Here is a 26541-nt window from a genome sequence, read left to right as displayed (position 1 = left end):
CGAAACGACTGGGCTGGCCAATCAACTGAAGAAGCGACTGCTAGAGACCAGTCAAAAACATCTTTCCCACTGGAAGACCTGCTCTCTGCCCTGCAATCTGTCCTGCCTGCTCTCCCCACATGCCACCCTGCTCTGCACTGATGCACACTGTGTCTGCCTGGGGTCTTTTTCCTGAAAAACCTTTAGGTATGGCAAACTTGAACTACAGGGTTAAATAAAGGAAAAATAAAGAAAAGAATGTTTAGCTAGTTCTTTACTCCCATCTAGATTTGAGAAATAAACAAGAAGAGTACAAACAACCTACATTCTTACAAGAATCTTTAAAAAACAGACAGCCTCAAGAGACCTTTAGAGCAAAGGACAACCTGTCTATAGGGAATTCCATCAGAAGAGAGGCTGTGCAGTAAGGCCAGTCCTTATTTCTCTTCTTTGCCCTTGGTCTTCCGGTATACCATCTCTCTGAAGCTGGCCAGGATCTTGTTCTCCCTCTTTCTCCTCTCCTCCTGGTTGAAGGATGCCAAGGCTCGCTTCTCATCGGCACTATAAATCTGGTTCTCTTTACGCAGACGCACAGCCTCCATGCGGCGATGTCTAAACAGAACAGAGCATGGTTCACAATACTGTCATGCAGTCCTGTCCAATTACAGAATGCTGGCAATGGAATCCCTCCTCCTGATTTGCCCACGGTCAACAACATTGTTTGCTTCAGCAGTTCTGGAATGTTCATCAACTTAAAATCTATTTTAATGGCATTTTCTGATCATTTCAATAGAGCGATGTCAATGCAAGTCTTCATACATCTAATTTCTCAAAAGGTGGGGAATATTCTCCTTGATTGCCTTAATCCAATACCTCTCAACATAGACATCGGCCTATTTTCTTTGGCCACTACTCATGTTTCTGCACATAGGACCAAGACTGTGCATCTCAGGTTTCATCAGTATTTTAGAACAGAATCAGCCAACATAGAGTCCGTTTTAAAATACAGGCGAGAAATATACCCTTATGTGCCAGATGCATGCAACACATAGATGTATACAATATAGACAGGTTTCAAGCCAGCACATAACTGGTTATGCTTCTAAGATCACAAAAATAACTGATTATATGCCACCACATAACTGGTTATATCTCTGCTTTCTAAAATGCGACTTAAATGTTTATCTTGCATATAGGATAGAACCAAAGAGACAATGCAACAAACTACTAAGCATGAAAAACCTTAAAATGCATGGATCCGGCATGCACTAGAAAAATCAGATCATCCAGAACAGCTACCCTGGCATTTTCAAGAAATCATCTTGTAGACTATGTTGAAACAATAATAAGTTAATAAACTATGTATAAATATTTTAAAAATGGAGACTATGGGCTCCTTTTACTAAGGTGCGCTAGCGTTTTTAGTGCATGCAGGATATTACCACGTGCTATGTGGCTAGAACTAACGCCAGCAACCCTGTCCTGGGGGACCACCAGGCCAGTCGGGTTTTCAGGATAGCCCTAATGAATATGCATGGAGCAGATTTGCATGCCTGGCACCTCCATTATATGCAGATCGCTCTCAAGCATATCAATTAGGGCTATCCTGAAAACCCGACTGGCCTGCTAGTACCCCAGGACAGGGTTGGGAAGCACTGGTCTAGCGTGTGTTATTCCGCGCGTTAATGCCCTAACGCACCTTAGTAAAAGGAGCCCTATATCAAGACACATAGTCATCTTTGTGGGATAATATGTCACCTCGGGTTCATAGTCTTATATTGAATTCCTGATAATGGAGCTCCTTGTGGGTCGGGTGGGAGAAAAGAAGAGTATAGTTTGTGATTTTTTTCTAACGTTTGTCATGAATATCTTGATCACCGTAAAGAAACAACACGGGTGGTCTTTTGATTGTCATGTTGATTGGATTGGATTGTTATTGGTATTTTGGTTGTTATTGAAATGAAAAAACGATCAAAAAATATAGAAATGCTCTCTAATTCACAACATATTTATGACAAGACTCTCTTGCTCGGTGATGAAAAGCAAATACGTCAAGAGGATCATCGTCCTACCTGCTGCCACTCATAACGTAACCCGAACTCTCGAATGAAGCAATCTCTTCACTGGTCAGACCAATTTCACCTCTCCGTGGGATACGCTTGCCAGCCTTTACGTACTCTGCCATGGCTGCACCTTCACCTGGTAGTAGAGCATGTCCATAGCTGTAAAACAGCAGAGAGAAATAGTTCACGGAGGATGCTGCCAGCCTGGACAGAGAAAGGAGCATTGCTCGGCTTGTCTAATTTATAGAGGAACCTCAAGCTATAAGCTCTGGCAGATAGAGTTAATAATGCATGCTAAAATGCATGTTAATGCATGTTATTAGTAAGGTTGTACTGCATAAACTAGAGCCTGTGGAAAGATAACATTCATTAATACAGTAAGCACAGATTAAGTTTTCGAAGTATTTAGGCAGCTAATTCGTAAAAATTTTATTATGCACTGTTTTGATCATTTTAGTGTCTCTAATTATTGGCTTTTAACTTTTTTTTAGTTCTATTCAACTTCTTTTAATGTGGGTTTTTTTTTAAAACTATTGTAAACTGCATAGAACTTTATGGCCTTGCGGTATATAAACTGATTATTATTATTAAGTGTTCCAGCAGTGAGTAAAGCAGCATCTCTTATTCCTTGCTCAAAAGGCTAATCTCCATCTTTCACAAAGCCGCGATAGAGGTTTCTACCATGGCCTGAAGCACTAAATGCTCCAAAACTGTTCTGATGCTCATAGAATTCCTACGAACGTCGGAGCAGCGTCAGAGCATTTAGTGCCCCGGGCTGTGGTAGAAACCCCTACCATGGCTTAGTAAAAGAGGGCCTAAATGACTGAATTTATTTTAGTAGCGCCCACTATGGGTGAACATTTTCAGTGAACTTATTGAACATATCCCCCGGATTGTGTGTTTGGAAGTTGCTTATCAATTAGCAGTGAAGGAAGAGAAAAAGGCTGTTTCGTGCACTAATACAAAAAAAATACATTTAAGAACATAGTAACATAGTAGATGATGGCAGATAAAAACCTGAATGGCCCATCCGGTCTGCCCTTCCTGATTCAATTTAAATTTTTTTCTTCTTAGCTATTTCTGGGCAAGAATCCAAAGCTCTATCTGGTACTGTGCTTGGGTTCCAACCGCGGTAATCTCCATCAAAACTCACTCCAGCCCATTTACACCCTCCCATGCAAGTCTGCCCAGTACTGGCCTTAGTTCAATATTTACTATTATTTTCTGATTCTAGATTCTCTGTGTTCATCAGACCAATGGTCCATCTAGCCCAGTATCCCAATCCAGGCCACAAGTGCCTAGCAAAAACCCAAACAGTAGCAACATTCCATGTTACCCATCCAGAGCAAGCAGTGGCTTCCCACAAGTTTGTCTCAATAGCAGACTATGGACTTTTCCTCCAGGAACTTGTTAAAACCTTTCTTAAAACCAGCTACGCTATCTGCTCTTACCACATCTTCTGGCAACGTGTTCCAGAGTTTAACTGGAACTGAGTGAAAAAATTCTCTGAGTGAAAAAATTCTATTCTCTGAGTGAAAAAATATTTCCTCCTATTGGTTTTAAAAGTATTTCCCTGTAACTTCATCAAGCACAGTAATACAAAAAGAGATTATTCAGCACAAAGAGGACAAAATCTGCAGAAGAACAAACTTGCAGTGAAAATGTTTACAATTTGGTCCATCGACCACTCTAATTCATTTAGTCAATTTACTAATGTAAAGTTGCACATATTATTCGACTGTAATAATATGCTTATTTTAATTTTGCATTTTGTTACTTTACAGCATAGATCATTGTGTTAATAGAATATCTGTAAAACTACACAATGTTAGTTTTTAGCATGTTCAGGACTATTTAAAATGGCAAACAAAAGTCTTATGGTTTATTCATTCAAATATTAAATCTCTGCCAGAATGAGTTACGCCAACCGTACAAGTTGACCTGTTGCTGGATTCTCATTTCTCAGTAGGTAGCATGGGCCCCCATGTTGGGACAGGCTGGACAACTACTAGCCAACTCAGGGAGTACACAGCATACTAGGGAAGGGGCAGAAAGCATATGGGCACATTCCATGGCTGCAAGTGGTTCTTGCATGTATTTCAATCCACAAATGCCACAGAGAGGGCACACAGCACCAGCAGCAAGCCCAAAGTCCCAGTGTATATTTGTTAATAAAGTATTATATTATTTATCTTCTGGATCCAAGTTCTGGTTCCATTTTGTGTGCCTGTGGATACTCTTGAATGTATTTTTCACTTAAATTGTTGTTCAGTCAATAAAATCATGAATTCCAGCAACCAGAAAACAATTCAGTTTGACAAATAATTATTAACCTTTTCCTCTCCCCCCCCTTCCTCCTGTCCCTCTAACCTTCCACTTTAAAGCCTTATCTCATTTAACAATTCACTCTGACATCTTGGGTTAATGTCAATAGACATGTAGGCTGAACTGCCCAGAATTCCTTATTGTGTGTCAGACTTCCTTATTGCTAGTAAGCACTCCATCCTCAACAGAACATGCATTTACATTCTCTAAATCTTGTACAATTGGCAGTACCACCTCAAAAGAACTCCAAATCCATATACTTGTAATAAGTAAGAATACACTATGCAACTTACAGACAATATTCCATATTACTTATTTTGAAATTTATCAGGACAATTTTTTTACTGTAATTCACCTAATTTTTCATGAGGAGCATCTAATTCCCAACCAAGAATACAAAGTCTTTTTGCTTACTTCAAAGGCTTATCATCTTGAGATGCATGCATGATTGGTGTTTCTGGTCCTACAAAATCTGTCTCTTCTGTATTTCCTGCAATGATATACAAGTAAATAAGACAAAATTTTTATCTGGCTGAAACATTTACTTCAAAGTAGCCCTTCAAGTGGAATGTTCTCCATCTGCACCATTTTATAGTGCTTCAAGCCTTTAAGGAAAACTTAATCCAACTAAAAATTTTCCGCCTCATATTCAAAGTGATTGAAGCAGGCAAGCGAGGCTCCTTTCCACTTAAATTGCTCGACACTGGCTAACCACTGATAGACAGTGACACTTAACTGGTCAGTGTCACTGAATATTGGTTCCGACCAGCCAATTTTGGAGTGGGTTGGAAAGAGGCAATCCAAGGGCAGAATCAGGGAGGAGTTGGAAGTTATGCGGGTGCTGGCCATAGGTAGTATCGGTGCTTGCAAGCAAAGTGACCAAACAGGACTGAATAAATAGCAGTTCTATCTTTGGTCGTTAGGCTATATAGGTGCAGACACCCACATAAATTCCAGGTACCCCCTCTAGAATATCCAGATCCCTCTCAAGATCCCTGCAGTCCTACCTGCCCTGTCCCTGGTGGAACAACAGGAAATGGGCAGAAGCAATGCCCAGTCTCTTTTGCCCATTGCAGCTGCATGTTTAAAATGGCTGCTGTAACCTCTAGTGGTAGGTTTGCGGTACTACCAAAGTACTCCAGTGGCAGTCATTTTGAAGGTTCAGCCATGATGGGCAGGAACAAGTGGGCATCACTCCTGCCTGTTTCTTGATACACTACCAGGGGTTAGGCTGGCAGGAGGAGGGGGTTGTCAGACCAGATATCCTTATGGGGGTCCCAGCCAATATTCAACTGGGATCTAAGACCCGGTGGCTAGCACATAACAAACTAGCCCTGGATATTTAATGCCAGTGACTGGACATGGCCCAACACTGAATATCCAGAGCTAATTTTGTCTGCAGCAGTCAGTGTTTAAAAAAAATGCTGACTCTGCAAGCTGAATATTGACCAGTTTCCCACCCCCTCCTCTATTTTCAAGCATTTGTTAGGTGCTGCCTTCCCTCTGATTCTCTACCACACTATACCAATGATCTATTAACAAGGCGCAGACCCCAAGGCTAAGGGCTTGCAAGGAACAAACTTAGAAGGATATTTTTGCTTCCTGTTTGGTGTGGCCCCCTGTAATTCCAGACAAAAAAAATAAGTTTTATTCTTTCTTGCTAAATAAAGGGTGTAGAGTAGCATAATCAGCACAAAACACCTGCAGGGGAGCACTTCAGCAAAGTCATCCTCACACCAATCAGCTAAGTCACAGTTGATTAAAACAACTGGGACTCTCTCAATAGCAACTCCTTTATCTCTTAAAACAAAACTATCTCCAGAAAAATCATTATTCTCATTTGAATAATTCTTTAAAAGAGCTCTGGTTCAATGTAGTGCCATGTAGCGTAGGTTAACCATTGACATTCACGATACAGTATCAATTCTAGTTTCTACTGCATTAAATTAACTTTAAGGCCAAACTGAAATTTTTATCCTGAAATATAAGAACCCACTTGATTTCTCAATCCAGATGTCTCCACCTGCCAATTCTTCCTCATCAGAGTCATCGCTGCAGGAGTCGCTAGATTCTTTTCGTGTCTTCTTACTTTTCTTTTTCTTTGACTTTTTTCTGAGAGAAAACCAGTATAAAGATAATTCTGTCCTCTTCAAATATAATAAATACTAGTTTTTTAGCCCGTTACATTAACAGGTGCTAGAATAGATGTGTAGAGTTAGGCATTTCTTTCTTTCTTTCTGTCTCTCCCCCCTGTCCAGCAGCACTCCTTCCCCCTTACTTTTACCTCCCCCCTGTCCAGTAGTACCCCTTCTCCCTTCCCTGATCCCTGTCCAGCATCAGCTAGGCCGGGCAGCCTTGGGGCTTTTGTTAGGCTGGCCTGCCTTGCATTATCGAAGTGGGCTGGCCTAGCAAATGCCCTGCGGCTGCTTGATGAAACCGCAGCTGCTGCCGGTCCGGGGGTGAAAATAAGAGGCATCCCGGCAGCGTAGTCAGAAAGCAGAAAGTCAGCCGGTGTCGGAGATCTGGGCAGGAAATCAGCTGTGGCAGGCACTGCACATGCGCGGCACGGAAGTACGGATCACGAACGCAGGGAGATTGAAGTGTGCATGCGCGCTAAGGGTTTCTATTATAGCGGATAATATATTCAACACCTAAAGTAGCTTAACTTACTATGATGACACTACGATTAATAAAATATATCTGACCTGTAACTAAAAATGATAGTTCAACACTAAAATTGCTAGGAAAATTATTTATGTGAAAAACACTGATATTTATAGACTTAATTTATTCAGGAATTTGAATAAAATGCAGAAATGTTAATCTTAAGCCAATTTTCTGAAAATCAGCCTGAAGAATCTCCCACACTGTAAGCATCTTTGGACCAAAATGCCTCTGCTTTCTCAAGGCAATCTATACTTTTATAGTACAAAAAAATTAAGTGATTTGTTTTCCAAAATGCTATATGGATATGGTGAAAGGATGACAGCTTCTGCCATGGACAGCAACAAATGTAAAAGATTTGCAAAATGAGTCTTACTTTCTATGTTTCTTCTTCTTCTTCTTCTTCTTGATTTTCTTTTTATCATCCTCATCTGTGAATGAAATACAACAAGTTTAAACCATAATGCAGGCAGGGCACAAATATAATCTGAGGCAAGAAACCTGCATAACGGGTCCCTAAACTGCAAGGAGTCCTCCTGTGTGAGACTAGCACTCTTCCACTGACTTAACATATGGAAACATAACATTTAACAATTTAAAGCTAATCAGCATGCTAAAATGTTTTAGCTTCTATTTTAAATTTTACAGCAGTCACAATGTACTTAAAGAGAAGCAAATGTTGACGTAGGACTCATCCCACATGCAGGATTTTGAGCACTCACACACTTACCACTGGAATTAACTTCAGATTCCGAGTCACTGTTGTTGTCACTGTCTTCTGAGTGCTTTTTATGTTTCTTTTTCGTGGCTTTTCTCTTTTTCTTCTTTTTTTTCTTCTTTTTCTTATCTTCTAGAAGAACACCCAAACAGAATAGATTATACACAAACAGAGTATACCCTTCTTCATGTTTCACTTCCCTAGGTTCATCCCTCGTCATGCCATGTCTATCACCCTCTGGGGGCTCCCCATCTGCTTTTATATTGCTAGCATCTTACTTTCAAACTTGCATATAACATTCTCCCAAGCTTATGATTGCCAAAGCTGTTGGCAATAAATAAATAAAAAAACCAAGACATACAACAGTTCAACTTGTTTCTAATCACATCATACTCTGACTATAAAATGCCTCATCTAACCTGCTCATCTTCACTGCCTTGTCACCTTTCTGTTGCTCCGTTGCAGTCTTTGATCCTCGAGTATCTCTACTGTAAAAATAATCTGAGCATATACATACTTCAACAAGCATTCCCTAACCTCTTTATCTCCCTGCCTCAGTGGTCTTCCACTTTTAAAACTACTTTACCACTCTTTAAAGTATCAGCCAAACTTGACTTTTTTTCTATTTCTGACCAGAGATATAACATATTAAACAATTATAAAGCAAATTTTTATCATTTCACCCTTTAGCTAATATTTTCTTGTGTGCAATAGGAAACTAAAAAACAGGCTTGGCCCTGTCACCATGCATCTACCTCTCATAGTATTCTTACTTTAAGGGTGGCTACTACTATTTAATATTTCTAAAGCGCTGATAGGCATATGCAGTGCTGTACAACATATTTAAGAAACAATCCCTGCTCAGTAGAGCTTACAATCTAAAACAGGACAAGTAGGACTTAAGGAGTTGCTCAGGGTGAGGGTAAGTACTTTGATTTTATTCATTATTTTTTTCAGGTTTTGGTTTTTATACTCAAGTTGGGTTTAGGTGTATTTTGTTTTTGCAAGATTTTATAACGTTTTCTATTTTTTTTTTTTAGTGTATTTATATTTTTTATGTTGCATTTATTATTAACGTTATTAATTCCCTACTTTTCCTTAGCAATCGATGGGGAGTATCCTCTAGACTCTGCCTTGACACCCGCTTCTGGAATGTACCAACTATAGATTTGTAATGGTGTTCGTGGTCAATACTTTTTAAAAACTTTTTGTCTTTATTGGTTATTTGAAAATGCATACATCTATAGCATTAAACGGCAAAATTTACCATATATACTCAAATATAAACTGATCCAAATATAAATCGAGGTGACCTTGCTGTCCTCCCCCACCAAAAGGAGGAAAAAGGTTGACTCGAATACAAACCAAGATTAGAAATTTAGGTAGAGAAAATATTGAGAGAAGATAAGGCAAACATGCTACTAGTTTCAGAAAACCAGGAAGAAAAAAAAATAAAAAAGAGAAAGAGGCACTTTGCAAGTCATGAAATAAAAAGTCCCACAGACAATCCTACTGTTGGTTTCCAGAGGCTCCCCATACAAATCTCAATCATGAGGGCAGGATCACAGAGGTTTGCACCTGGGAAGGGATGCCGACAGTGCATCGTCTGATGAAAGCTGGCACTTTCCCCTGACAGTTTCATAGCCTAGAGTGCCAGTGTGAGACTTGCTGTACTTTTATTTCACTGCAGGTGCATGCCCTGCAGAACCAACCTGTTTGCAGCCTGGTAAAAGCAGCCATTGTAAGCCTATTTGATAAGCAGACAAGGGTGAAACTGAGCAGTGGGCTAAAGAAGAGAGATTTATTTTTTAAACAAATTGGAAAAATTACAAAAATCTTAATTACACATTCTGGTGGAATTCGTTATGCCATATTTTTTAAGATGGAAAGAGCAATAGCGTTACAAAAAGGGAACTATAATAACTTTGCAAAGATTTGGGGGCTATTGGAAAAGTATTGTGATGAATAGGCATCAACTCTTTTCTTTTCCTTTTTAGTTTTATCTAGCACACTCAAGGGGGAGGGTGGATTTGGGGTGAAATTTAAAAAGCTATGTTTATAATATATTGCATAATATAATATAATGTTTTCTGGTTGAGAATTTGATGAAGAGTGGGTGGGTGGGGATTTTTATACTATTAGATTTTATGTGTTAGATATTACAGTGCTATATTGGAATTAATGTACGATACATTTTTGTGCACTTGTTATTTGATTTAAAAATGAATAAAGATATTATAAACAAATCCTTCTGTCAACCCTTCTCCAGGATGTCTTTCTCTGAGATTCTTGGAGGAGGAGGGAACTGGCAGGTCTTGGGCATGCGCAGATGCTCAAGCCACCCCCCCCCCCAACCGGATCAACATTCACCGTCGGTGGTCAGAGCCTTATTCAGCATCACGGCAGCAGTTTTATCGAGCACAAGTGTCAACTAGCCCCTAATTGCCTATAGATACACACAAGCATTCACACCAGCCACTGAGCTGGCGTAGGTGCTTGCACCTAAATTTAGCTAAGTAACTGTGGACTTCCTCTACTATTCTCTGGCAGCAACTGTGTGTGCAAGTGCTATTTTAGAATTTGATGTTCGTACAGATTATCCTGGCACCTAACATTAGGCAATCTATACAGAATTACTCCCGTAGTGTGGCCATCTCCTCAGGGTGACATCACTTGCATCATAGATTATGATTTTTCATTTACAGGTACCCAGATGTTTTATGAATTGCTGCTCCTGATACAGGCAATTCATCAAACTAGGCCAAGTTATATCTATTGCTCATCAGAAATAAAGATCTTGAAAGACATACAGTGCGTTCTCGTTATCTGCATGTTCCGTATTCACAAATTTGCTTATTCATACAAAATAAAGTGCATCTCAATTTCGCTATTCACGCAAAACAAAGTAACCCATTTTTGCTATTCAAGGGCATTTTCACTTATTCACAGTCGTGTGGAGTGTGTTTCCATGAGGATGACGATATTCATAGAGCTGTGTGTGAGCATTGTTGAACCACAAGATTGTTCTTACAAATTATAAATGCATTTTACACATACTTTTTTTTAAAATGCAGAATATAAGAAGCAAGCTGCTCTTTACAAGACGGGTACACAAAATAATAACTTTATTGTGTTAGGTGGCAAAAATGTACAAGAAACTGGGTGGCACAGGAACCTAAGCCCTTTTTACTTATAGGATCAATGGCTCCATATTTTAGGCTTTCTAGGAACCTAACCCCAGTGAACAGTGAGAATGCACTTTATGGCTGCTCTCTGTTCATCATTACCTCCTTGCTATGCACACTTCTATCTCTGTGGGTTACCTCTGTTAGCCTTTAGAAATGATGTAAACGCCTTTTAATATAAGCCAATTGGTCAGAACATCACTTCAGAAAAGTTCCTAAAAATGCTCTTCCCCAAACAGGACAACCCACCTTAAATTTTCCATGAAAAGACTCCTGACCCACTGACTCTCTATTCCACGTTGTCACTCTAAGACTATGAGCATTCCCACCTATTTATCTATCTCCCTCCTTATATTAATCTCCCTCTATGCAATCTATACAATTTTCAGTCCTCTCTCCATTGCTGTAGCTCGCTGATTCTCCTCAGCCATTTTTCCTGTAAACCGCCTCAAACCGAATGGCTTTTGCAGTACATAAATAAAGATTTATGTTATGTTATTTGTGTTAAAGAAAGTAAATACTGGTTCAGTGACTGAATGTATAGGATCTGGACTCGGTGCTTGGCTCAGGTCTTATACTTGCCAGGCTGGCCATAGATGCTGCAGGGACTGCAAAGCCCCTGGAAGGAAGGAACTGTCATGCATTGTGCAATGGCAATAGCAACAAGCCAGGGTGCACAATAGGCAGGTTTCCAAAGAAGCTTCAGTTTATGACCATTAACTGGGGACTATTGTTACAATGCCTGGGCAGAGCTGGGAGGGTGAAATAAATCAGAGGAAAATCCTAGGGTAGTCACAAATGAAGGCTCATGATACCACACTCTCAGAGAAATATCACATCTAATTAAGCTGGAAGACAACTTTGGGAAGAGAAAACCGCCAGACCAAAAAGCAAACAAATACCTTCTGAACTAGAGTCCGAGTCACTGCTTTTCCTTGACTTGTCGTCCTCTGCTGGAGTATGTTCATCTGAACTGCATGACACAAATTACAAGGATTATACAAGGAGAAACACAGAACTACAAGACATAATCTCCCAGATTCTATATAGGTTGTCCACAAATTTCAGCACAATGTTATAGAATACCCTGGCTATGTGGCAAACTTGCAAAGCAGGATTTACACCAAATTTCAAGAGGCATAAATCCTTATGCTGAAAGTTAGGCATGGGATGCCACACTAAGTGCTTTTCTATAGGGGCACTCAGCCCAGAGCACCCTTTATAAAATAGCGCTTGGCATGGATTTTTCCCAGTACCTAATTCTGAATGCTATTTACCAAACCTGGCACAATATGACCATGTTTGAAAAAAGCAAAAAAATATACAACCCTTTGGACAATGTTGTAGCCAATAATGTCCAATCTAGAATCCAATCTATAATTGGCGAACAATCTAGATCCCTTGGGGGGAATGTTTGAACTAAGGAAAAGTGCAAAATAATTACAAAAGTTCTTTGAATAATGAAGGACATCAATATGAGCCCTTAGCGTGCAAGATAGGGATTATGGGCTCAGGACTCACAGATGACCAGCACCAGACATAAGTCTAAATGAGAACTGCCCTATACATCATTTAGTCCTATTTAATATAATCAATCTAATCAAAATCCCATATAAATCCAAGTCAAACATTTGCACTGGGAGAAAAAATAAAATTAATGGATTTATATGGGATTTTGATTAGATTGATTATATTAAATAGGACTAAATGATGTATGGGGCAGTTCTCATTTAGACTTATGTCTGGTGCTGGTCATCTACGAGTTACTGCCCGAGCCCATAATCCCTCGCTTGCACGCTAAGGGCTCATATTGATGTCCTTTATTATTCAAAAACTTTTGTAATTATTTTGCACTTTTCCTTAGTTCAGACATTCCCCCCGAGGGATCTAGATTGTTCGCCAATTATAGATTGGATTCATGTTTGAAAAAGTCATAAGTATTTCCCATTTACAGCTCTTACTTACTCAGGATCAGGAACCTTTGGTGAAAGACCCCACACTTCTGGAGCTCCAAGTTCGCCAATCCTTTCCCTCTCATGCAGTCTCCTGTAAAGCAAAGCACACCTTTATGACTGCTCAATTTCTTACTCTCCAGCTATCACATTCCACTTTCATTATGGCCAACTCTAATTTTGTTCTAGCATTCCTTGTTCTTCCAACACAACTCTATTAACAAAGGAAGTCAAGTATTACTTTATCAGGTTAAAATATTCTGATAGTATAAAGACTGGTACCTGTCAACAACGCAGGTTAGGAAAGGGCCACTGTTACTGCTGTGGCCTTGGTCCAGAGGAGCTAATGCTCCCGTGACCCAGGCCTGCTCCAGAACTGCACAGAAGTTGAGAATTTGGAGGGGAGATTATGGAAGACAAAAATATATATATAAAAAAACAAACAACTAAAAGTAATTTAATGTTCCAAACAGCTTCTGAAGTGTCAAATGGACTCCTGCTGAGATTTCTGGACATGTTAATTTGTATATGTGAGCTTTCCTATTTGGAATTAAGATCTCTTCCGATTCATTTTTTTTTATTGTAAACTACCTGGACCTTTATTTGATAGGCGGTATATCAAGTCTAATAAATTTTAATTGTAATAAATTGCAAGGTAGTTCAAAGAAAAAAAAAAATAAATCGATACCCTGCCTCTAAATGTTTTTTGGCTTACACCAAAGTCTTTAAAATATCTGTCTACCCTTCTAATATTCATAAGTGATCTGGAAAAGATGAATGAGGTTATCAAACGTAAAGATGACACAAAAATTATTTAGTTATTGAAACATGAATGGATTGTGCAGGAGGATCTTTCGAGATTGGGGGACTGAGTGTCTAAACAGCCCAAATAAATTTATGTTTAAATGGTTTTTATTGACAACTCACAGAACCACAATAACATTACAAACAAATCAACCTTTGTCATTCAAAATGTTTTACAAAAGCATAACCCTACTCCCCTCCTGTGCACCATATTAGTTCTGGGGTACACAACTATATGGAAGAACAACATCTAGTAACCAGAACAGTGCCACAAAAAGTCCTTCCTGCCCCATCTTCCACCTCTCAGTTTCCTCCTTCTCCAGATTCAACCCCTCTATACAGCTCCAACTAACCCCCAAAGGTGGCAAGCTAAAAAGTAAGGATCCCTAGAATACCCACAAATCCCATTATAACTCATTGAGCAAATTACTATGATGCAATTGCGCCAAATAGGGCCCCCAGATTTTTAAATAAAGTTTCCTCCGCTTATATTTCCCACAAGCATTCTTGGCCTCCCAGCTGGCCAGTCAATATATCAGGTTGCTCCAATGCCAATAGGATGTCCAATACTGCAGAATACACTTTCTTGCTACCAAGCACAGCTTATGACAGAGCAGAGTTTTTGCTGCGGGCAAAGTCCCAAAGGCTCATGGGACATTCAAGACCAGCTGGGAGACCGTGCTCTCAATAGGCACATGTGTGATTCTACGCAGAAAACCCACAATAAGGTTCCAGTATTGCCTAATGCCAGGGCATTGCCAAAAAGTGTGCTCTAACATACCACTAGTTTGCTCACATTTTACACAAGTATCTGTATCTATCCCCCCACTCCGATACAATTGATGTTGAGTATAATAGCCCCTCAAAAGCACCCTGTAATAGCATTCACACAACCAAGCACATGAGGTCAGGGCAGAAAGCCCTCCAAAATTAACATGAATATCCCACAGTCTAAGTAAATTTAATGTGGACAAGTGCAAGCAATGCACAAAGAAGGTCTTGTTAATCTAGTCCAGACAAGGAAGGAGGTCATATGCCTTCTGTCAACAGATGGACAAAGTGAATCTGCCTGGCATCTAGATTAGGGCTGGTGCAGCAGGAAAACCAGAAGAATATTTATACTAAAGCTATAGAAGAGTGTTGTGCCCACAACCCTCCTTGCCTCTTTTTTTTTGCTCTGGTTACTCTCTTAGGCCCATACTTCCTCCACTTAACAGATAACCTCCAGGGAAGAGGTATCAACTTCCTCTTTGGATTCTTGTCTCTCTCACCTGTTCTCTTCCACCCTGTCCCATCTCCCTAGATGGGCTCTGGACTGGTCTGGCAAGACTAAAGGGAAGAAAATCATCAGGTATGTATAACTTCACCTTATTCTCCATCCTTGTCAAACTAGTCCAGATAAGTAGGGCATACTTAAGTTTCCTTCAGGTAGGGTGGGAAGAGATTGGTGTGGCTCTTAGGACTTCTACACTGAATGCTGTCTTCTCTGTAACTCAACCTATAATACTGTAATCCATGAAAAAAATGCAGTGATGTATAAGTGGCTGCTCTGCACCTTTCTGTTTTGTCTATGAAAGTTTGCAAATTTCTAAATGCTGCTAGTGAGATCTTCAAATTTCATATGAAAACTGGAAACTGTCTTTGAAGGAAGGATAATACCATATTACATTAGTTTCTTTTATTCCACCAATACCTTGCGGTTCTAGGCGGATTACAAAAGGATCAGATTCTAGTCATATCCAGAAGATTACAGGCAAGTCTATATTAAAGAGCAAAGTATGGTTCTGTGCCCTAGGGTGTCGGAGCACCCCCAGCAAAAACAGGGTCCTCTGCCAAGCTAGGCTCTGTTTTGGATACTTGGGAAATGAGGATGGATTGCTCCATCTTTCCTGAAGGACCCAAGGACAGGGGATTCATCTTCCTACTAGTTTTCCTACTCTTTCTATGGTCACCACCTTTTCCTTCTTTCAGGATTCCTTTCTAGTACTGATGATCTGTAGTAGATTTAAAGCTGGGCTACTGACTTCATGAACCAGTCAAAACCTCCTGCCACCAGTGCCTGATACACATCACTGCTGCAATAATGAGACAAGTGTTTTTTGCACTGCCAGAATTAAATCTGAATTGAACAATGGTGATGGAGCTATTCCTGAGATTTCTGTCAGGGAGCCCTAAGGCCTGTTTCAACATGGAATTACCCCAACATTCCTCCAGCTGCTACACCTGCCCCATGGATTTTCCACTGCCAACTCTAATCCTTTGTTGTAGTCACTCAACTTTGTTCACTTTTCAGAACTTGAGGACAAGGAAGAAAAACTCAGTCACCAACATCAGGGAGAGGGGAACAATTTTTTCCCAGCATCACCTTAACTTTCTAGTTACAGATCCTGAAGAGTTTTTGCCTCAGGAGCTGCTCCTTCTTCTTCCTTGCTAAACAATTCAAGGTACTACTATGAATTATTTCTATAGCGCTACCAGATGTACGCATACGTATGGGTGGGGGCATAAGTCGAACACACACAACTTACAAAATATTTTATTTCAAGATGCCAACTTACAACAGTGATCAAAATGCTGTAAGTGTATGTGTCCTAAATTTTGGCACAATAATGTGGTTTTGTGCTAATATTCTACAGCAGCTTTGTGATGCTTAGTGCCATTATAGAACACCAATGGTACTAAGTACACCCAACTGTGATGCCTAAATCTTGGCAAAGAGTTATACAATTGCCCCCATTATAGAACTTGAAAAGACAGAGAGGGTCAACAAAAATAATAAAGGAACTGGAACAGTTTCCCTATAAAGAAAGGCTAAAATAGGTAGAAGAGATGATAGAGGGGATATAGTCTATAAAACATGCTTTGATCACATCCTCCACTTATCCCTAGTTATGAGTAACAAGGAATGAATCTTTCTGGGATCCTGCCAGGATCCTGTTATCCAGGATCAGCCACTGGATAACAGGATGCTGAGCTTAATGGCCTTTTGGTTTATTCCTGCATGGTACATGTTATGCTCTTATAAAAACATTCTGTTTATTCTATCAATCTGATGCCCCCTTTCAGTTTGTCTATGTCTAATGATTAATGTTTCATATTTCATATTGTTAAGAGAGTAAAATAAAAAACGCCAAGGGCCTCAAGGGTAGAGATAATAAGTAAATGTTTATTACAAGACCTGGGCTTTGTTTTGGCATGCATGCCTCTGTCAGAGGTTGAACACTATGGTCCTCAAAAGGTAAGTGCTATCCTGCAGTTATGAAACACAATCACTGTGACGATTTTACCAAAACAAACAGTATTCAAGTGTACTGTTGCAAAAACTTGGAAGCGAGTCATTGTGAAGACACACAAAAACTTGTTTTTTCTATTCTCTGAATGCTGGGAACCTACTTGATAAGTCTGCTGTGTCCTGACTATATTAGATCTTGATGCTAAAAACATTACACAGGTCGGGATGGTGCAGATAAAAGTACAGAAGGGGGGACTTTTCTTGAAACAGCCTACGGGCAAAACATGTCGAAATATGACAGGTCCCTTTCCGATGTGAACAAGAGAATAACATTAAGAAACAAAAGATAAGTTTTTAAGGCTAAAAGTTTAAAGCTGACAACTTTTATAAAGGATGTTATAAATAGAGCACATAGCACTTTAAAGTTTAAGGAAAATAAAGATGGGGCTAGTGAGGAAGCCATGGCCACAAGTATATTGGTAGCCATAAAAAAAAACATTTGGCTAACCATTGGCATATCTGAAGCCCTAAAAAAAGAAGAAAAAAGAGTTTAAGTTTTCATTTGGATACTGAATGTTGTATACGAGGTATCATTTCACAGTATCTTACTATTTGACTGTAGGATATACTGACTATATTAAAACATCAACAAAGATAAGTCTAAAGCACACAACACTGAAAGGGAAGAAAAAGAAAGTAAAACCCAAGAAACAGCCAAAATTGAACCAACATACCAACAGAATACAGCCTCCCCCTCCCCCCAGTACCTTTTTCAAAGGCTAGCCCTGAACTCTGCATAGAATCAAGTCACTATCCTCTTACCCACCTGTTAGCCTCTCTCCCTCTTTCTTTTTTTTTTGTTTGGCTTCCCAATCTACTACAACCAACATTATTGAAACTATTTTCAGATTACATGCATAATGAGGACCACCTTCCACAGAGCTCTCGGACTTTTCTGAAAGGTGTTCTGGTGTCTGCAAAGATACAAAGGGACTTCCAGGGTCCTGGGAGGCAATTTTTAGGCAGTCCTGGTTTCTGAACGTATATCTTGAGCGAATCAGAATTGCAAGAAAGGGAGGATGCGACAGGAAATGGGCCAGATTGCCATTGCCCAGGGAGAGTGTGTGAGAACCTGACCCTGAAAAGAAAGACATAGAAACATAGAAGATGACGGCAGAAAAGGGCCATAGCCCATCAAGTCTGCCCACTCTAATGACCCACCCCCTTGATTTTACCCCTCCTAGAGATACCACATGTGTATCCCTTTTTTTTTTTTTCGTGAAGGGGGGGGGGGGGTTGTCACGTTAGTCACGTCTCCCCTAAGAAAGGCTGATTCAACCCATGCTTTGCCCCTCCGCAAGACAGAGAGATGCGGTTTTAATTTCCCCACGAAAAAGAAAGCTATATAAGGCAAGTTTTTCGGTTTTGGCCCGAATTAAGCGAGGTAAGGCCTCGGTCAGCAGCAGATAAAGTAAAGAGCCTCACCGTGCGATGAAGGCCTCCTGGCGCTGGCGCAACAGCTCCTCCTGCTCCTTCTCGTAGTACTCTGCCCATTGCTTAGCGTGGTGAGGCCGGGGCTGCGAGCGCTCCCGGAACCTGCAGGGACTGTGGCGTGCTCTGTCTCGGTTGCTCTTCAGCCGCTTCTCTGCTGCTTTGCTGCTCCGGTGCAGGGGGCTGCGGGAACCGTCGTCGCTACAGCTGCTGCTGCTGCTGCTGCTCTCGCTCCCATGGCGTCGCTTCCTGCCACCCGCTGCCTCGACGCTTTGGCTCTGGGAGCACTGAATGGGGGGCATGTGCCCTACCGTGAAAATAACAAACGCAGCTCGCGCGGGCGCCGCTCTGTCTCGGAGCTGCCGCTTCTGTTTTGCGTTCCTTTCGGGAAATCGCACAACTTCCGGAAAGGCATCCGGGTTGGGCGTGTAACTGCTTCCGGTCGTAACCGGAAGCTGCTCCTTAAAGCGAATACAGTAGTTTAGTTCTGGGAACCGCGTGCGTGAAATATGTTCAACGTGGTATAGTGAAAAACCTACTCCCCCTTCCCCCCCCCCCCCCCGATTTCACTATCATCACGATTAATAGCTCGAGGGGTTCTTAGTTGGATGGAACATCTGGGAAAGGAAAAGCAACTTTGGAAAAAAAAAAAGCTATTTTAAGGGTAAATAAAGGAGGGAAAAGAAGGCTGTTTTGTTCTCATAAGTGGTGCTCACAAGTCCTGCATCGCTTGGCCGTCATCTGTTTGTTTTGTTTTTTTAGCAGTTTAGAAACAAAGTTTGAAACTGTAAGTATTTAATGCTATAAAATATCATGTAAATGTTGAATCGCATGTAACCCCCCCCCAAAAAAAAAAAAACCCCAACAATGTTTTTTAAAATTTTTCAAATATTTATTGAAATTTTAAATTGTTACAATACAAAAGATTCATAAACATGAACATAAGGAGAACAAGAAATGTATTATTTATTATGGAGCTTGTATGGTTGGGCAGACTGGATGGACCACTATTTATCTGCTGTCATTTACTATGTATGTTACTATGTATACATTCTTGTATGTAATAAGGCACAAAAAAAATTGAATAAAGGAAATTGTTTTTGAATTATGAAAGAAACTGCCTAGAGACTTCCATTTCCTGATTCTTGACTAATTTTGAGAGTTATAAGTTCCTATTTTTTGTACATCAATATCAGAAGAACATAAGAATAGCCTTGCTAGGTCAGACCAATGGTCCATCAAACCCAGTAGCCAGTTCTCATGGTGGCCAATCCAGGTCACTAGTTCCACCACATGTGTAATGATAAATGGGAATTATCTTTCCATTAATGATAAGTTTTAAAGCTATAGAAATAAAGAACAACATTTCTTAATATCTTTAGCTTGTTCAATGTGCTTGCTAAAAAAAATAAAAAAAAATACTCAAACCAACTAAATACAGCACCTAAGATTCCTAACGGCTGATTCCTTCTAACGGCTGTAAATAATGTATTTACTGCATCAAAGGTTGTTGACATATCCAATAGTACCAACTCAAATGTCTTGTTTGAATCAAAACCCTGGCAACTCCACATTTGGATAAGGTGCACCAGTGTGGTTGAGGAAGAAGAGTTCACAGGGAAACAAAACTTTGAGGGATTGGGGAAAGTCTAAGACAAGGAATGTGACAGATAGAGAGGCTAGGTTGTGGGAGGAGTTTCCAAGCAAAATGGTTCTCAGTAGTTCTCATCCATCCCTGTTGTCACTAATGTAAGATAAGTTACTGTGGGACAGGTGAGTCAAGAGGTGGAGGCAGAGTAAGCAAGGCTGAGGTGGACTAGGCAGGGTAGAATACAGCAGGACTGGAGAGGTGTATTAAAATCTTCCTCTCAACAATTGGCCCTCTTAGCATCTTCAATATTGAAGACTGTCCAGCTGAGTGCAATTTAAGTGGTCAGGAGCCTCTTTTCTAGAGTCCTTGCTGGTGGAACCTCTTCTCAGCTGCACCTCTGCCCTATTCTTGGGAGTGGAGTAAAGCCCTATACCAAGTATGTCAAATTCAAAGGCTGACACAGGCCAAATAAACAAGGTTTAAGTTTATGTGGACCGCAAAATGTCATTTTTCATAGAAACAGGTTTATTTCGAAAAGTGTAAAAATAGAACAAGAGCAACAATAAAATTAATGTTTTCTTCCTGACACTTGGCATCTTACGCTGACGACATTACTGTAGTACTACCACTAACCTGTCTGTCGTCAGACTTTATTAATCTCCTAACCAACACCCTAAAGCAAATAGAGTTTTGGATGACGGCCTTCAAACTAAAACTGAACACAGAAAAAACTAAATTTTTTCTGGCATCTCCAAATGAAAAGATAAAAGATAACATGATCCACGTGAATGGCCTAGAAGTCGAAATCGATCAAACTATAAAAATACTAGGAGTTACCCTTGACAAACACCTAACCCTGGAAAAGCATACAGATCTAATGTTCAAATAAAGTATATCAGTCCTATGGAAGCTCTGCACCATTAAAAAATACTTTGATGAATCATCCTTTCGATTACTTGTACAATCATCCATCTTGAGTACGCTGGATTACTGCAACATTATATGAAGACACTTAACAAGCTGAGATTAATTCAGAACACTGCGATCCGGCTCATCTTTGGTTTAAAAAAATGGGAACATGTCACCCCATACTTCCAGATACTCCACTGGTTGCCGGTGGAATCCAGAATACTCTTCAAGTTTGCCTGCATCAGCTACAAAGCTGTCTTTGAGATGCTACCAACTTACCTCGCCTCTCAATTCATCCTCAACAGCTCCTAATAAGAGCTCTCGCAGAATAAATCTCTTTACTTACCCATCCCTGAAATCATGTCATTACAAGAAGTTTCTTGACAGAATGTTATCATTCCAGGCAGCCAAACTGAACACATGGCTCGTAAAGCCCATACACGAGGCCACTTCATATGCTGACTTCAGAAAATCACTGAAGACCCGTCTCTTTAACAAATTCTAATCCCAATTCTTGTCCAATCCCCCTCAGCTATCCATCCCAATCCCCATTTCTCTTGATTTTAGATTAAATCATGCTCTTCCCATTTGCAATTGTATTCCACCCAAATTGTTCCCCCTGCACCCCAATCTCTGACTAGTTACTTCCTTTGATTCAAACCAACTTGGTTCTATTCCATTTGTAATTTGTATCCCAGAAAGTACTTTTTCTTTCCCCTTGCATCTCATACCCTCTTTGTATGTATCTTGTTGTAAACTTCTCATACTTTCATTGTATGTATCTTGTTGTAAACCGCTTTGAACTTATGGTAAAGCGGTATATAAGAAATAAAATTATTATTATTATTATTACTCTGCTACTGTTTTTCCTATTTCGGAGGAAATCTTGTCCGCAGTGATTTCTTTTAAAACTGACTGAAGGTGAATGTCGGTAATTCTGGATCTGATAGGAGGTTTATTTCCTTTCATAAGTGTAAATAACTGTTCACACCAATAAGTACTTCCAAATATGGGAATAATTTCATATGCAAATTTTCGAGTATTTTCAAACCTGGTGGGCAAATATTTGTAAAATTCAAGCAGGCCAACTTCACTTCATTTAGTCTTCAAATTTGAATTGCACTGGGTCTCAATTACTTCCATTTGCATATGATTAGTTACTGATTCTATATTTATTGAGAAAATCGAAGAAAACAAAGAAAACTTGTCTTCCAAAGACTTAAAATCTGCAAATCTTGTTTCAAACTCAGTTCTAAAGCTTAAAATTTTTATGCGTATTTTTGATACGATGCAATTTCACCTAAACTTGATTTGTTTATGTTGCATGTCAGAAAGTGAGTTAAATCTTCATTTTTCAACTTCTTTCCCCAAAGAACTAGCTTACATTGGAATACTTTAACTTGATCACACATGTCGTAATAATCTGATCTTTTCCTTGCAGTTTTAAATTTAAATCATTTAAGGGCTCCTTTTAATAAGGTGCGTTAGGGCCTTAACACGTGGAATAGTGCACGCTAAATTGCCTCGTGCGCTAGACCTTAACGCTGGCATTGAGCTGGCGTTATTCTAGAAGCATACCGCGCGGTAATTTTGTGCGTGTGCTAAAAACGCTAGCGCACCTTATTAAAAGGAGCCCTAAGTGTTTTGTTTTATTAACTATGAAGCATAAATCTTGCAATCATACTGGATCAGAAAACAACCTTATGTCTTTCTTTTTAGCTATTAAAAACATATTTCTTCTTTCAAGTCCCAGAATTGTTTAAGGACCTTAGTGCAGGATAGCCAATGTACCTCGGAAAAGTAGGATAAACTGGAATATTTGCTTTCTAATTCACTTAAGAAAGCAGAGAATTGTCACTGATTTAAGCCTTGAGATCTTATGAAATTGATAATTGTTTTGACAAATGTCAACACATTTCCCATGTTTATTACCTTTATGCATAATACTTCTTGATGTATAATGCAATGCGTATGATGAATCTTGGATCTGTCACAAGTTTCACTTTGGGTTGTTTGTTGGTTTTTTTTGCAGTAATGCCACAAAACTGTTGTTTTTTCTGGCCATTGAAGGAACTCCATCTTTAGCTACAGAAGTTAGTTTTGACAGAGGTAAATTGTATTTTTGCAGAAGTTCATAAACACAATTAAATATAAATTCTCCCGTGATAGTGCCACACATCGATACTACTGTAGTTCCAATAATTCCTCAAAAATGTTGAAATTCGTGTCGCAAGCACAAAGAAACACAGCTAATTAAGCTATGCCCCCAATGTCTGTACTCTTGTCACAAGCAATGGAAAAAGCTTCAAAACTAGATGATTTTGCTTTGATCCGGCCAAATCAGTAATTCTGCAACTGCATTTCGAGACAAAGAGATTGTTTGAAAAACCTTCACACTTTCAGGACAAACAATTTCTGAAGCTTTAATTAGACATTCCTTGATGAAATCACCTTTGGTAAAAGGTTTCAAGTGTTTAGCTATCAACTCTGACAAGGCGTAGCTTGCATGCACCACCGTTTAACTTTCATGTGATACTTTAGTAAACATGAACTGTTGTTTTTTCAGTCCCAACTTGAACTCTTTCAACTTTTCTTGTCTCATTAATCCTTCGTAATGGTCATATTTTGATTTATGCTGTTCATAATGCCGTTTAATGTTATATAACTTTGGCACACTAATAGCATTATTACGTATCAAGCAAATTATTTTATCTTTTACTTCACAGCAAAAATACTCCAATTCCCACTTTTCTTGAAAATTTCGATGTTCATCAGCAATTTTTTGTTTAGTTTTACTACCATTTGGTTTCGATAAAGACATACGGAATACAAAGAACTGAAATAAATGAGTAACCGTTAACATAAAAAAAATAAAACATTTCAATAAAAATCAATATCTTTTCTGAAATATTAACTTACCAGACACAGAATACTTGCACAAATTAATAAGTGTAACGTAAATAAACCTATACTCATATTTTTATTGTACTCCAAAGGTGAAATATTTCCTGTTAGACAGACCAAGCAAGTCAATACAAGACTAATGGTGTGGTAGGTATTATTATTGTCTGATTCACTGCTAGTATTAAAATGGTGTGTTATGACTAGAGACGCGAACTTGTCTCGGGTACCAAAGGCGTCCGCATCATAGTACTTAATAAGAATAAGCAACAGTCTATACTCGTACGTTGTATCGTTGTTTTCGACTGGCTTACATAGGCGACTGCTCGGCACCGATGGATTACGGGAGAAATTGCGCAACTCTAGTTATGACTTATTGGATTACATTGACTGGGCCACAAGTTTTACATTCTTGCCCTACACATCTGTGTTTATACAGACAAGACGGATGGATGGATCTCCCCCAATAGGTGCTACGCTTAAGCAAAATGCACCTAAACATCTGAAGCTTTCCAATGCTAAAAAGTAAAAAATAGCCTACAAATCAATTTCTGCACTGCTAAAGATCAAGTTTTCCTCTCCTTCAACAAGGAAAAACTACTCCTTCTGCTACTTGACTGAAACACTGAGGGCACCCCATCCAAATCACTGAAGTCAACAAGTCTCCAAATCACTGATTCAGCCGTTGACTGTCTGACAGATCGTTGATTGTTTCTACCACCTCCTTGACTTCCAGTAGCTATTCTTTCCTCTGAGGAATTCCTCAGGGTTTGGTCCTTGGATTGTGAACGTTATCAGAGGTCAGAGAGGGGAAGAACTGCTGTGGAGAAATTTGTGATAGAGCAGTTGGAGAAGAAAAGACCAAGGCAGTGGTCATTCTGGTGGTGGAGCACAGCTGAAGATCAAATGAAGGTGTTAAGGCTAGAAGCCTAGAAACATAAGAGTCAGAGTGGTTGTTAGCATGAATGGTGAAATCACCAAGGATGAGGGAGGGAGTTGGATGTTCAAGAAAAAGGGAAAGCCAGGAGTCAAAGTCAGGAATGAAGAGAGGGACTTATCAGGGGGTTGGTAAATGACAAATATAAGGAGGGGCAGAGGTACAAAAAGACAGAGTGGACTTCAAAGGAAGAGAAGCGGTGAGACTGACGTGGAATGAAGGGTTGAAATCTGCAAGAGGGTGAGAGCAGTAGCCCAATGCCACCTCCAAGACCAGCTACCAGGAAGAGAATGAATTAGGACAGTGATGTGTTTCTTTTTAAATCACCTTGTCATGTGATCACTTAAGCACAGTAACCAGGAAAGGAGGAAGGAGAATCGAGCAATTCAGTTCAGTTGGACTGTTTAGGAGGGGGGAATAAGCCTTTCAAATCCTTGTCATGTGATCACTTAACGCACAGTGCTGGCTCCCTGACCTCCACTGACACTGTTCCTACTTAGTTTTTGTGCATGTGCTGAAAACTGATCATGTGTGGTTACTGGCGTCAGCAGTCTCAGGGAGACACAGCAGACCACAGAGCTGAAGATCAGCATTTTCAGCATCATCCTCAGCTCACAGGGCTTGGGATCCTTGTTAGCTATTGCTAAGAGTGTGCCAGCTCAGGTGGGAAGATGCATACATAACTGAAAATATTCATTCTACTTTTAAGGAATTTTCTTTCAGGAAAATAATTTATTATAGTTTTTATTCTATTTGTAAGTACATTCTGTATTCTTACCTAGTTTTTCTTTTGAAAAAATATTTTTACTTCTAATACTTGTTAACAAAAATGTCCCCTTTTTTAAACTATGCACAACTTCCTCCTATATTAAATGTCCTTCAGCTCAAGTCTCTGAGGTGGTTTTGAGTATCCCAGCCACTGTGAGTATAGACAGAGCATTTCTGTGCATGCAGTTGCTGATCCTTCTCTGGCATCGGTAGGTTGTTGTCTAACGTGGCAAGCATACTTGATACTATACTTCTGACAGGTGTGCTCACTGGCTTGGGATTTTCATCACTGCTCTTGCAGCTGCTGAGCTCTCTATGCTTGGGAAGTGTACTGGAGCAGGAAGGCATTCTTGACCTTTCTGCTGAACTCTGTGTGTACTATATTTGTGAAGCTAGCAGGTCCACTTTATTGTGGCAAAAGTTCCTTCAATGTGCGCTAGACATGAACATGGTACGACCTCCATGCAATGGTTTCATGTGGACCGAGTTCCCAATATTCAATGCCAGTGAGTTCTGCAGTACTTTATTCAGTCATCACATTCTTTTAAGAAACAGTGATGCGTACACTCGGCAATGCCACAAACTATTTTCTAGAAAATAAGTTCATATTTCAGTGAGCCATACTCGCATGTCATTGCTTTCTCTCTCAAATGTGACAAAATTGGATTGGATTTATAGCATTTGATATACCTTGTAATTGGATTTCTCTTTCTCTTGTTAGTAGCTGCCACATATGTATGCTTCATATTTAATATTTTTGGTGGGTTTACATAGACTTCTAATGCATCCAAGATAACTTTGATATTCATCACCATTCACAGCATAGCAGCCTGCACTTCAGCTAGTTTCTCACATAAGTAAGCCTGTTGCTACAGAGCAGTCTTCAAACTCTACTCTGAAATGTTCCCAATTGCTATTTAAGTCACCACTGATCTTCATGTTCTTTGGGGGTAGAATACTGTTAGCAGCTCAAATTGCAAAACGTAGAACAACCTTTGCGCCAAATACCGAGGAAACAAAAA

At 39.7% G+C, this 26541-nt stretch overlaps 1 protein-coding gene across 2 annotated transcripts; it reads right to left on the bottom strand.

Moving 5' to 3' along the window:
* Positions 1 to 235: 235 nt before the first annotated feature.
* Positions 236 to 18840, bottom strand: NKAP (NFKB activating protein). 2 transcript variants are annotated; one of them, XM_033946085.1, is made up of 9 exons: positions 18408 to 18840; positions 12900 to 12980; positions 11837 to 11907; positions 7762 to 7881; positions 7408 to 7462; positions 6364 to 6479; positions 4782 to 4857; positions 2052 to 2201; positions 236 to 591 (listed from the first exon to the last, which is right to left on the bottom strand). In XM_033946085.1, the coding sequence occupies exons 1-9, from the start codon at positions 18713 to 18715 to the stop codon at positions 417 to 419; spliced, it is 1152 nt and encodes a 383-aa protein (XP_033801976.1). In that variant the 5' UTR covers positions 18716 to 18840; the 3' UTR covers positions 236 to 416. The 2 variants fall into 2 exon arrangements, with proteins under 2 accessions (XP_033801976.1, XP_033801977.1); XM_033946086.1 differs by having other exon boundaries at positions 7762 to 7878.
* Between the last annotated feature and the right edge of the window lie 7701 nt (positions 18841 to 26541).

The sequence above is a fragment of the Geotrypetes seraphini genome, chromosome 5, assembly GCF_902459505.1.
Source record: "Geotrypetes seraphini chromosome 5, aGeoSer1.1, whole genome shotgun sequence".
Taxonomy (NCBI): domain Eukaryota; kingdom Metazoa; phylum Chordata; class Amphibia; order Gymnophiona; family Dermophiidae; genus Geotrypetes; species Geotrypetes seraphini.
Note: the sequence above shows the minus strand (reverse complement) of the source record. Positions and strands in the feature narration are given on the sequence as shown.

Coding starts and splice junctions, on each gene's coding strand:
- NKAP (XM_033946085.1), bottom strand. CDS start 18,715: ATGCCCCCCATTCAGTGCTCCCAGAGCCAAAGCGTCGAGGCAGCGGGT. Junction 11,908..12,899: donor CCAAAGGTTCCTGATCCTGA/GTAAGTAAGAGC, acceptor TGTGTCATGCAG/TTCAGATGAACATACTCCAG. Junction 7,882..11,836: donor CTCGGACTCTAGTTCAGAAG/GTATTTGTTTGC, acceptor GTGTTCTTCTAG/AAGATAAGAAAAAGAAGAAA.